At 39.0% G+C, this 13333-nt stretch overlaps 1 protein-coding gene across 1 annotated transcript in view; it reads left to right on the forward strand.

The window, feature by feature from the left end:
• The window catches only part of ntmt2 (N-terminal Xaa-Pro-Lys N-methyltransferase), a 35165-nt gene that overhangs the window by 14544 nt on the left and 7288 nt on the right, over nucleotides 1-13333 (forward strand). The window contains exon 2 of the mRNA XM_063064936.1: nucleotides 4220-4395. Within this exon, the coding sequence (XP_062921006.1) occupies nucleotides 4220-4395 (176 nt within the window). The remainder of the gene's footprint in view (nucleotides 1-4219; nucleotides 4396-13333) is intronic.

A 13333-nucleotide genomic window follows, 5' to 3' on the forward strand; every position in this document is an offset into this window, starting at 1 on the left:
AAATACATAAATCAAAAAATAAATTACAAACATTAAATGGGAGAAAAGTAATTTTAAAAGGACTACTTATTCAGAGATTTACTGAACTCTCAATGGTTAGCAGTCAGTGGCTCATATGGGAACCAATAACTCAAACTGATAAGATTCATCTTATTCCCTAACTTTGCTAGTGGCCAAGGAAAGCTTGGGTGTATTTCACAATATGTAGCATGTAATGGAGGCCAAATTCCACTTCCAAATTAAAAATGTCTAGAAAAGGTCCTCAGGACTGTTAAAGTTATAGATAATATTTCTGAGTAATTTTATTGTTAGATTAAATATATTGGCATTATTACTTCTTTAATTCAATTCTGTAACCTGTATATCTTGTGTTTTTGCATGTGCTGATAATATTTTGAGAGTTAACTCTTCTTATTGCTACATAAAAAAGTGATCCTGCCAATGTCTCTATTGGTTTAGCTTATAAAAATATAGATGGTTTGTAATCATGACAACTTTATTACCTACAATCCCCCCACCAAAAGTATAAAAGTGGCAGGAATGCCTTCTGATAATTGCAAATTGCATTAGACTGTGAATACTGTGCATTTACTGTGAATAAAACAAAGATGTCATTATTTTTGGAGAGAGCAGAGATATTACTTGGAGGAACTCTGTATAATTCTTGAGCTCATTTCCAAGATATTTTCTGACATACAATTTTGCAAAATAGTTGATTGTCCTTAATTAGGTCAGTGCTATTAAAAGCAATTTAGATTGACATGTTATAGTGGGGATCTTGAAGGGAAGACAGATAGGGTCCTAAAGCCAGCCTGAAGTCTGCTTAGGTCCTCACAGAACCAGGTTCATAGGCGTTTTGAGAGTCTGCTTCTGCATAAATGGCTGCAAAAGCACAAGTGTTAAGTGTAGGTTCCAAACTTCTGCTAGACCCCATTCAATGCCTTTGTGCTTCTCCAGTGCTTTAGAGCGCCAGGCATTCATATGACCTGAAATAAAATTGCATAACACATGAAGTACACAGTTTTCAGATCTATTTCATTTTACATTTATATTAGATATTTTAATTCACAAAAAAACTACTCAGCTACAATGTATGTCGAGACAGATGTTAGATATCCAAAACCAAATATGTTATTCTTACAGAAAATATTTCACAGATGAAATAGGACGTTCATATTCATTTCAGAAACAGTGATAAGAAGAGCACAGTAATGTTCCATGTGGACATGTTAATTTATACATTCATAAGATCAGAATCAGAGTCATAATCGGGTTTATTATTACTGACATATGTCATGAAATTTGCTATTTTGTGCCAACAATACAGTGCAAGACATAACAATTACTATAAATTACAAAAATAAATCAATAAGTTGTTCAAAAAAAGGAATAGTAAGTTGGTTCATGGACTATTCAGAAATCTAATGACAGAGGAGAATTCTTATTATGTTAATTGTGGATCTTTAGGCTCCTTGATGGTGAAATGAGAAGAGGGCATGTCCCAGATGGTGAGACTCCTCACTAATGGATGCTACCTTCTTAAGGCACCACATTTTGAAGATGTCCACGATGAAGGGGAGACTTGTGCCTGTGATGGAGCTGGCTGAATCTACAAGACTATGGACCCTCTTTTGATACTGTGCGTTGGAGTCTCCATGCCAGACAGTGATGCAACCAGTCAGCAGCCTCTCCACTGTACAATGGTAGAAATCTGCTAGAATCATTGCTGACCTACTAAATCTCCTCAAATTGCTAATGAAATAGAGCCACTGGCACACCTCCTTCATGATTTTATCAGCATGTTAGGCCCAGTATAGATCCTCTGAGGTGATCATGCCCAGGAACTTGAAGCTGCTCACCTTTTCCACCGCTGACCCCTCAGTGAGTACTGGTGTATATTCTTCTGACTTCCCTTTCCTGAAGTCCAGAATCAATTCCTTTTTCCAACTGATGTTGAGCAGTAGGCTAAATATGCATCCTTTAGGTGCGCTGATGTTGATTATCAACGAGGAGGAGATGATGTTACTGATTTGCAGTGACTGATCTTGTTCAAGATGTGGATGTTGCTGGCCGTGCCAGCATTTAGTGTCAGTTTCCAAATTCTCCAGAACTGAGGAAGCAAGTAAGGTCAACTACATTGGTGGGCCTGAAATCCCATAGAGCCCAGACTTGATTAGTGAAATCGGTGTTTTTTACAGGAATCCAGACATTTTATGTTTATCATTATTGATATTAACTCTTTACTTCCAGAGTTTAATTATTTAGATTTGAATTCTCTCACTGCTGTAATAGAATTGGAACTCGTTTCCATATCAATGAACCAGCACTCTGGATGCATGTCAGGAGAGTGGACATACAAATTAATTGACCCTATTATACTGGTCTGAAACCACTCATGCATGTTTGCTTATCACCTGTCAACCCCACCTCTAAACCATGCTCCAAAGGACATGAAGTGCCAGTGTCTGAGTTGGAGCTTGTGTCTGGGGTCAAAGCGTCTACTTGTTCTTGGGTTTCTGAAATAAAATATGCCCTTGTTTAAGATCACAGTGAAAAAAAGAGGATAAATAAGAAGTGTTTGACTAAACTCTCCGCACCTTATGAGCTAGAATAAGAAGTGGGACATGTGGAGTAGGATTGGATTACAAACTATTCCAATATTGTCAGCAATTTCCACGTCAGCCTTGCTCGAGGTGTCTCTGGCTCCATCACCAATCCCAATGATAGCCAGCAGTCTTGAGTAGCTAGATCTGTTTTGCAACATATCCCACGTACAATGGTGGTAGTGTCTCCACAATGTACACTAATCCATCTAAAAATGGTTGGTGTTGGATGAACTGAAACATTAGATAATCAAATCAGAGTATGTTGTTAGCTGTGTCAAACTTTACTGTGGGTTATTCATGCAGCAGACTCTTGCATATCCACTACTATCCAATTGCTTGAATACTTGCTTATTACAATATTGTAGCATAATTTGGATTCACAGCAATTGTTTTACTCAAGATGGTTCAGAAGCATTTCGTAAAACACTGTATACTCAAACTTTATCCTCAAAATCTCATATTGGAAACATTTATATGGTTTTGAAATTGGATGTATATATACTATTCTTTTGAACAGATTTATTGTTATTAATTGTAAATGATGTTTTATTAATATATGACTTTATTGTTAATTGTATCTGATGTTTTTTTTCTCATAATACTCTCAGCCCTCCATTAATATGTATTTTCTCTTTGCATGTTTAATCTTCTTGGCCCAGGCAGTGAACCATTTACTGAGTGATAAGGTAGACAAGGGCAACTCCCAAAGCCTTTGCACATTCTGCTTGTAGTTAGTTTTTACAGCATGTACAAGAACATCTGGTCTCCATTTAGTACATCTAACCTGACAGCATAGTAAAGAGTAGAAATTTGATTGCCTTATAGAGAATTATAGATGCAAATCCCCACTGTGATGAAGCTTACTGCAGAACCACTACCAAACTTTCATCTCACCTATCTCTAACAGCTTTCAGTCTTTCAACTCCAGCTGAAGTGAGACAGAGAAATAGGAAAACACAAGTATATATTCAGTAACTAAGTTTGTTTGGTTCACTTTTAACAGATAAACATTATGTAAGGACAAGAACCCTGGCCGGCACCAACTGGGTAACTACACGTAGTGTTCCCGTATGAATTACGAGTGCAAATCTGTTTTGATAGCAAATTCCAAATGCTCACACATGGAGATAAAAACCAAAACCTCCAAAAATGAGCTCAAAGGAACACCCTCTTTAGAAAAACAGACGTGTGGAGATGGAGGTGCTGGGTGATAAATCACTGCCAAATAACACGTCAAATGCTAAACTTTTAATATCTTAGGTCCTTAACGTCGGAGACCAAACATTCACCTTTGATTGAAGCTAAGTGGAAAATCGTGCTTTTGATTATTTGTAAATCTGTTTTCCCAGCTATTTTTATTGGAGATAATGCACCATTATTTTTTTTACTCGTAACAATTGTAATTAAATTCGAATTTGATGTATTAAAAGATCAGGCAATTTTTGTAAACTGTTTGAAATAATATTAAGAAATGATTCTTTGATTGATCCTTTTAAATGAATGTTAAACAATGAAAAAAAGACAGAAAGAGTAAACCGTAAGTTAAGAACATGATAGATTGATTAATTTCTTCTCATATCAACATTTTTTGTTTTGCTTTTGAATTTTTTTAGTGAAACTGTTCGCATTGACGAGTGAAGTCATTAATGGTGAAATGCAATTCTATGCCAGAGCTAAACGCTTCTATGAAGATGTGCCAGCAACAGAGGAGGGTATGATGGGAGACTACTTGGAACTCAACAGCATAGACATTGAAGCATCCTGTGTGTTCCTTAAGAAGTTTGTTGGAGTAAGTTTAGTCCTACATCTACACAGAGTTAAAAGATACAGTAAATAATGCATGTCAAACACACTCCTGGATAATCAAATCAATATTATAGTTATTTCTGGGTGAACTTCAAATACAAGTTGGGTGCAGTGTATAATATCTCAATACTTAACTATTTACAAAAAGTGTGCATTTATTCTCATTAAACTAAGGTATGTTTGTATCGGAGAACAGCACCCGAATTTGTAATCACACCAGCAAGGTCCCTGATTCAGTCCCTGTCCAAGTAGTGTTAGCTGCAGGGGAGCTAAAATTCGGCGAGGTTTTCCAATTCACATTGCAAACCAACAGACCTTTCCATGATATCCTGATTACTGAATGTATTACCATCAGAGGCAGATTTTCAAAGCAGCTTTTAATGTGATAATGTACCAGTTTACTGACTAGACTAGCAATAGGAGGAGTACTGCTAAGGGTTGTTGACTAAAGACTACATATGTGGAGAGAGGCTGGAAGGATGCATTTGATGGGGGTGGGGAGAGCAGAGCTGAGATGATTGATGGCTCTCGCACTGAAAGTGAAAGGAGGTGTGATCTGAAAATGAGGCCGGCGTCAGTTTTATATGGGCAGTGAAGTTCAGAATAATTTTAAATTGGTGATGGAACGCGAGAGAATATTGAATGTGGTTTAAATAAGCATTTCAGTGGCAATCGGATGAAGTGTGGATTAAGATGGGTGGGTTGCAAAATGCAAAATAAATTGCTTTGCAAGAAAGTGGATTTTGAAACAGAGCCCAGATTAGGTAGTGGGGCTATTGAAAAGTTTAACCCAAAACAGGTTTAGAATAGCTGAAAGCATCCAGAAACATACACTCAATGGCCACTTTATTCGGCACTTCCTCTACCTAATAAAATGGCCACAGAGTTTATGTTTTCTGCTGCTGCAGCCCATCCACTTCAGGTTTGACTTGTACATTCAGGAATGCTCTTCTGGACAACACTGTTGTGACATGTGGTTATTTGAGTTCCTGTTACCTTCCTGTCAGTTTGAACAAGTCAGTCCGTTCTCTTCTGACATCTCTCATTATCAAGGTGTTTTTACCCACAGAACTGCCACTCACTGGATTTAATTTTTTTGTTTTTTGCACCTTGTAAGCTCTGCAAGCTCTAGAGACTGTTGTGCGTGAAAATGCAAGGAGATCAGTAGTTTGTGAGAGACTCAGTCCACCCCGCCTGGCACCAACAAACATTCCACGATCAAAGTCCCTCAGGTCACATTTCATCCCTATTCTAGTGTTATGTCTGAACAACAACTGAACTTCTTTGACATGTCTGCATGCTTTTATGCATTGAGTTGGTGCCACATGATTGGCTGATTACATATTTACATTTACAAGCAGGTATACAGGTGTATCTAATAGAGTGGTCATGAGAGTATATTTTGGAACTTTCTTAAAGACAAGTAGCATACTGTGCATCATGGCTCCCTTCATGCTCCATTACAGTAGGTGGCAGTAACGCACCTTCCTGATAGGTGTGAGCCACCATTAGCACAAAAGAGCAGTTGTTAAGTTCAAAGAACTAACTGCTTAAGCAGAAAATTATCTCAGCTTATTCATTAATGATGCAGTATTGGCTGAGGAAGCTGGTGAGGAGAGGATGATAGGGACGTAGCTGTGGGTTTCCACAGTACATGTGTAAACCCTGCCTGTACAACCAGATAAAAGAACACTAAAGGACAGCAGGTAAACAAAGGAGTGATACATTATCAGTGAAAACTTGGGCTCCCTCAAGGGATGAGAAAATAAGTAAATTGCAGCAAGGAGTGACAGCCCCAAGCTAGGCAAATGCCATAACGAAGGGCAATGCAGATAAAACCACACCTGGTGGTAAATGTTAAGAGAAATTCAGGAAAAAATGGTATATTGTCAAAGATAATAATAGTCACAAAAATGACCCTGACGAAGGGTCTCGGCCTGAAACGTCGACTGCACCTCTTCCTATAGATGCTGCCTGGCCTGCTGCGTTCACCAGCAACTTTGATGTATGTTGCTTGAATTTCCAGCATCTGCAGAATTCCTGTTGTTTGCACAAAAAATGACACTGGTGGTTTGTAGCAACGGACAAAAATGCTGGAGGAACTCAGCAGGTCAGTCAGCTTCTATGGAAATTAGTAAACAGTCAACGTTTCGGACCAAAACTCTTCATCAGGACTGGAAAGGAAGGGGGGAAGAAGGCAGAATAAGGTGAAAGGAGGAGAAGGAGGTGAAGTCAGGTGGGTGTGAGATGAGGGAATGAAGTAAAAACAGGGAGGTGATAAGTAGAAAACGTGAAGGAGTCTGATAGAAGAAGAATCAACCAAGAGAGAAAAGGAAGTAGGAAGGATATCAGGGGAGGAGATGGTCAGGGAAGCAGAAGAGAAGAGGTAAGAGGGAGCCACAGTGGAGAATTGAAGAAAAAAGAAGGGGGATGGAGCAAAATTACTGGATGTTAGAGAAATCAATGTTCATACCATCACGATGGAGGCTACACAGACAGAATATGAGGTGTTGTTCCTCCAATCTCATCAAGGCAGCAGAAGGGGCTGTGAACTGACAGGTCAGAATGGGAATGGGGACTGGAATTGAAATAGTTGACCACTGGGAAATCCTGTCTTTTTATAGCAGCTGGAGTAAGGGTGCTTGACAAAGTGGTTTCCCAATCTATGTTGGATCTCAGTGCAGAGGAGGCCACATTGGGAGCACCAGATACGTAGATAACCACAACAGATTCACAGGTGAAGTATTGTGCTGAAGTGACTTAGAGCACTCATGGTGCGAAGGGGAAGGAGGAAAAATGTTGTTCTGAGTGAAATGAAGGAAACAGAGGATGGGACGGTGAATAGTAAAACATATATAAATGCTGCAGCCTTAGCATTTCGCAATTCATACAAATGGCTCAGGTAGTCACCAAAATTTGCTAAATCTGACACAAAAGTGTGTTCAAAATTAGATTGTGAACAGGATATAAGGAACATAGATAAGAAGTGAGCAGGCAAATGGAGTACAATGTGAAAAGTTGTTAAGTGGTCTATTTTGGCAAGTAAAAAATGAAAGGAGATGCATACACTGTGTATATTCATAGTCTTTGGTTGCTGTAGCCCATCCCCTCAAGGCTCGACTTGTTCTGCATTCAGAGATGCCCTTCTGCACACCACTGCTGCATCCTCCAGCACTTTTGTCTGGTTATTTAAGTTACTGTCACCTTCCCAGTCTGACCATTCTTCACTGACCTCCTTCATTAACAAAGCATTTGGTTTCTTGCACCATTCTTTGCAAATTCTAAAGTCTGTTGTGCATGAAAATCCCAGGAAATCAGCAGCTTCTGAGATATTCAAACCACCCATCTGGCACCAACAATCATTTCACAGTCAAAGATTACATTTTTCCCCATTCTGATGTTTGGTCTGAACCTCTTGACAATGTCTGCATGCTCTTATTCATTGAGTTGCTGCCACAAGACTAACTAATTAGACATTTGCATTAACGAGTAAGTATATTGCTGTACCTAAGTGGCCACTGAGCATATTACATAAATAGTACGAGATTACAGAGTTCCGAAATGCAGAGGATCTTGGCTGTCCTTTGTGAATCACCTATGAGTAATTCACAAGAGATTTGTACACAGGTGCAACAAGAAATCGGGAAAGTTAAATAAATAAAATTATTACTTATTCCTAGAAAAATTGAATACAAAATCAGGGACTTTGGAGTTCAATTATATGAGGTACTGGTAAGATATTGAATATTGTGTAATGCATTGGTCTTCTTATTAAAAGATGATTATTAATGAATTGAAAGCAATTCAGAGAACTAATTAATAGAGTATTCAGGTTGTCTTCTGAGGAAAGATTAAACAGGATAGGCTTGTGTCCACTAGAGTATAGAAGGAGTGAAGGGGCATTCAAATGAAACACAAAAAATCCTGAGGGTCTTGTGGTGACGATATTTCTTCCTGTGGGAGAATCTAAAACCATGAGAAAGAATTTTTTTCTTTAGAACTCTCTTCCTCAAAGGGTGGTAGCATAAGAGTCTCTGAATATTTTTAAGCCAGAGCTAGATAGATTCTTCAAAAACAAGTTACAATTAGACTAACCATGGCCTTTTAAATTGCAGAGGGACCTGCTCTTGCTTTTAACTTGTATGTTCATATGTAATATGATTTGAACATAGTATTGAGACTTACCACTGAATTGTGAGCTGTCTTTCACGGTATATCATGAAAAGTTTTTATTGCTGGCTTTTTATTTGTTTAGTAAAGCATCTGGTAACAATTATTATAACGATGGGATGTCTACAGGAGTGGAGTTTTGGAACCAAACCAAATACTTCGAGTAACTTGGTTGAACAGAATCAAATAAAATGAGGGTGCGGGAGAAAATTTTGAGGATGCTGCTAGTGTTGGAGGATTATGGTTTGAGAAATGACTGAGAAAATTGAGATTGTCATTTTGGAGGAGAGATATAACTGAGGTGTACTCAATTATGAAGTCCAGTCAGGACGAACAGAAAGGGCCCAATTCCCTTCGCAGAGTAGTGAATAATTAAAAGATGGAGACTTAATATGACTGGTAAAATTAGATTAGAGAGGGAAAAAGTTAAAGTCCTCCTGAGAGGACAGTGAGGACTGAACCCCTCATCACATTTTAAACATACCCAAGTGAGAACTTAAAGAGCTGTGAACTGCAAGACTGTGCACCAAAAGTTAGAAGTAAGGGGAAGTGACGTAACTCCAATTTTGGAGTGGAACAACACACAATGCATCAAATGCCAAAACCCTGTGCCTTAAATTTTTGAAATGTTATGGTGTTACCGTTCTATGAATCAACATGTTTCACTTCTACATGATGCCCTACTTGTTTGGCTATTAATTTCTTTCCTTAAGTGTCATAAATAAATGTACTTTTTCTTTTGGCTTACTAGTAAAAATTAATTAGAACAGAAAAGCAACAACTTTGCATCTCAATACATTTGAATCCACCTTCAGTTTTAAAGAATCAGAGAGTTATGTAGCACAGAAGCAAAGCCTTCAATTCACCATGTCAACAAGTTGTTTTCTATTCCATTGAGTGTTTTACTTGAATATTTCAAACTTGATTTTTAACCTTCCTATAATCTTTAATATTATAATTATCTTTTTAGTCAGATCATTTTTTATTTGACTTTCTATTTCCTTTTATACCCAGGTCAACTTGTGCTTAAAAGCCATAGTCATGCAACACAGAAATAGGTCCTTCGACACAACTTGTACACTAACCTCCAACATCTACTTACACGAATCTCACTGTATTGCTTTACCTCCCCTATTCAATTATGCACAAGGGCAATTTGCAGTCACAAATTCACCTCCAAAACACACACATATTTGGAATGCAGGAGGAAACTGAAGGACGCAGTGGAAATCACAGGGAGAATGTGCAAATGCACACAGACTGTATCAGATACCAGGGTTCAACCCAGGCTGCTGGAGCTATGAGGCTGTGGTAGCTCTCCATGAACCACTGTAATGCATATACATCTATGGCACCTACTGTGGTAAGGTGGTTTCATAACACATCTTGCTCATCTGTATATATTATAATCTCTCAAACCTGCAGACTGCAGTTTCAAAGTGACTGTACATCTAAGAGGCTATGGCAAGAACCCAGGTCATGATAAAAATCATTCCAAGCACTTTTGCAATTGAAGCAGGATAAAAGGAATTAGAGGTTAACTATGTAAGTGGCCAGAAGTCAGGCAAAATATAAGGAAGTAAGTACCAGGTGCTGCATACAGAAGAGAAAATAAGGTAAACACATACACTCAGTGTCTACTTTATTATGTAACTCCTGTATCTAATGAAGTGGCCACTGAGTGCACATTCTTGGTCTTCTGCCACGATAGCCCGTCCACTTCAACGTTTGACATGTTCTTCTGCACACCACTGTTGTAACATAGGATTACCTGAGTTACTGTCGCTTTCCTGTCAGATTGAACCAGTCTGATCATTCTCCTTTGACCTCTCTCAATAACAAGATGCTTTCACCGACACAGCTGCCACTCACTGGATGTTTTTTGCTTTTCACACCAGTCCTTGTAAACTGCAGAGTGTATTGTACATGAAACCCCCGGGAGATCAGCGGTTTCTGAGATACTTAAACCAGCCCATTTGGCACCAAACAATTATTCCATGGTCAAAGTCACTTAGATCACATTTCTTCCCCGTTCTGATGTTTGTCTGAATAACAACTGAATCTTTTCTTCTTGTAAAGTTTAATGGTGCTTGGTAGACTAACTGCCACCGCTACCTACTGAAATAGAATATGGTGCAGGAAGGGAACTCGACCCACTAAATTATCCCCCCCCTCAAAAAAACTCAAATAATATAAAAAAACTCTAATGCTTTTCAGAAAGTAAAATACACACTTATATATATTACAATGACAGTGATATCCAAACAAACTTTCCATGTTAAACTGTGTCTGTCCCAAAGATCTTAATTTAGCAAATAGATGTTTCCTTTGCACCTTATAGGAACTGCATTCAAACAATACACAGTATGCTACATCATTTCTTGACAAGTGCACTCCCTACAAATGGCCATATCATTTTGAAGAAAGAATTATTCAACCTTGTATGTCTAATATATAAATGTATAAGTGCAACTTCTTCTCTCCTTTTATACTCATCTCCCAGTTGAAATCACACCATCCTCTGAATTTTATTTAAGTGCCGTCCTTTCATTTCCTTATCCCAACTTTATTGCCACAGTGATCTTGAACAGATTTAAAAATTCTGGCTTTCACCTCCCCTCTATGCAAAGGCATCGCTACATTCACATCCTCCTCATTTCCTTCAACCCCAACATGGGTAGGGACCCAAAAACTGAGTGCACAAGCCTAAACCTCAACAGCTGTTGTCCAACTTAACTGAGCCTCTCGACCATGTCTGCACGCTTTTATGCATTGAGTTGCCACCGTGTAATTGGTCGATTATATAGTTGCATTAACGAGCAAGTGTGCCTAATAAAGTAGTCACTGAGTGAACGTTTTAATATGTTCTACTACAATAGTTGAAACAATAGTTTTTTTTAATGAAGAGATTCAGTTGATTCAGTGTGTTCAACCAATGCACCATCAGCATCGCCAATAGAATATTTAGCAATTTATCTAAAACAGTGGAATACAAATCAGGAAAAACTGCTCTGTGTTTCTTCCTCTGGTCAGTAAGGCATAAGCTATAGAAGTAGTCAGAAATTCTTACTTAGAGGGTCTTAGCTCTTAGAGGCTGGAGAAACATTATGCCTAGAATTGGATTTCCCCAATATCTGATATGTTAAACAGCTACTTTCAGAAAGGCACACAACAAAATGCTGGAGGAACTCAGCTGGTCAGGCAGCATCTATGGAAATGATAAACAGTTGACGTTTTGGGATGAGACCTTTCTTCAAGACTGTGAAGGAAAGGGGAAGACTCCAGAAGAAAAAGGTTGGGGGGGGTGGAGGAGAAGGAGGATTAGCTGAAGGTGATAGATGAAGCCAAGCAGATGGGAAAGATGAGAGGCTGGAAAAGAAAGAATCTGATAGGAGAGGGAGTGAACCATGGGAGAAAGGGAAGAAGAAGAGGCACCAGGTGGAGGTGATAGGCAGGTAAGGAGAGGAGGTACTCTTAGAAAGGATAGGCTGAGTAACCTGGGGCTTTTCACTTTGGGGAGAGGGAGGGTGAGGGGTAACTTGATAGAGGTGTACAAAATAATAAGAAACATAGATCGTGTGCATAGCCAGAGACATTCTCCCAGGGAAGAAATCCAAGGGGTGTAACTCTAAAGTGTTCGTAGTAATGTATAGAGAAGATATCAGAGGTAGGATTTTTACACAGAGAACGGTAAGTGCATGGAATGCACTGCCAAGGATAATGTAGAGCAGATACATTACAGGCATCTAAAAGACTCTTAGATAGGCACATGGATAAAAAAAATGGAGGACTTTGTGGGAGGGAAGGGTTAAATTGATATTGTAGTTAGAGAGTCATCACAACATCGTGGGCCAAAGGGCCAATACTGCACTGTACTGTTCTATGTTCTGCATTCAGCTCTATGTTGCACTAATGCCATATCAGGATTCACTGGGACATCCTTGCTTTAAGAAATTATTATTGTTGTTTACTTCCTCGAAGGGAATTCAATGCTCGATCTGTACAATTCACAGATGTTCTGCCTGCTGGGTAGGCAGCAGCCAAGTCATTGGTGCCCGTGTCCATGGGAAATGGGTCAGTGCTGTTTCCAAGGCAGTCTCAGGCACATGGATCTCCCAAGGAGATCCCAGAGCCTTCGGGTGGACCGGGACAATTTTCCCTCAGTGTGGTCATAAGCCTTTGCAATTAGTCACATATTGAGGCATCTGTGGACTGCTGCTATCATTTCACAGAACCCTGCATATGCACTATTGGTGGTGAGGTTTTATTGGAATAAAAATTACAGGGGGTGATTTGCAACTTTAAAAGAGATATTTTGGAGATTGGTGGGGGATCCCAAGACACATGTAGTTCACATATGGTGTGATTAATTTTTATAAGTCTGAGAGGCATCCATTCAGACACAATTAGCCTAGACTTCAAATGCTCTCCAAAGCAGACAAATATCCATTCTTTCTGCTCTTTCAAAAACTCAGAAAACTCTCATGATGAAAATGATACTGTGGCGGCTGGCACTTAAGGATTATTCAAATCTAAGGGGGCCAAGACCACCTGGCATTTTATGGCGTTACCAATTATGAAAGATTTTGCCATGATATTGTTAGCCACTGATTCTACATATAAATAGTTGGAAATCCAGCTGCCAGCAGAAATATCGAATACTCCCCAGTGAAAAAGATATTTATCTCTGGTTGGAGGGGTGGGGCGGTGGTGAGCAGTGACTACTCTGATGCAATGAGGGATTGACTAAT

The sequence above is a fragment of the Mobula hypostoma genome, chromosome 12 (assembly GCF_963921235.1).
Source record: "Mobula hypostoma chromosome 12, sMobHyp1.1, whole genome shotgun sequence".
Taxonomy (NCBI): domain Eukaryota; kingdom Metazoa; phylum Chordata; class Chondrichthyes; order Myliobatiformes; family Myliobatidae; genus Mobula; species Mobula hypostoma.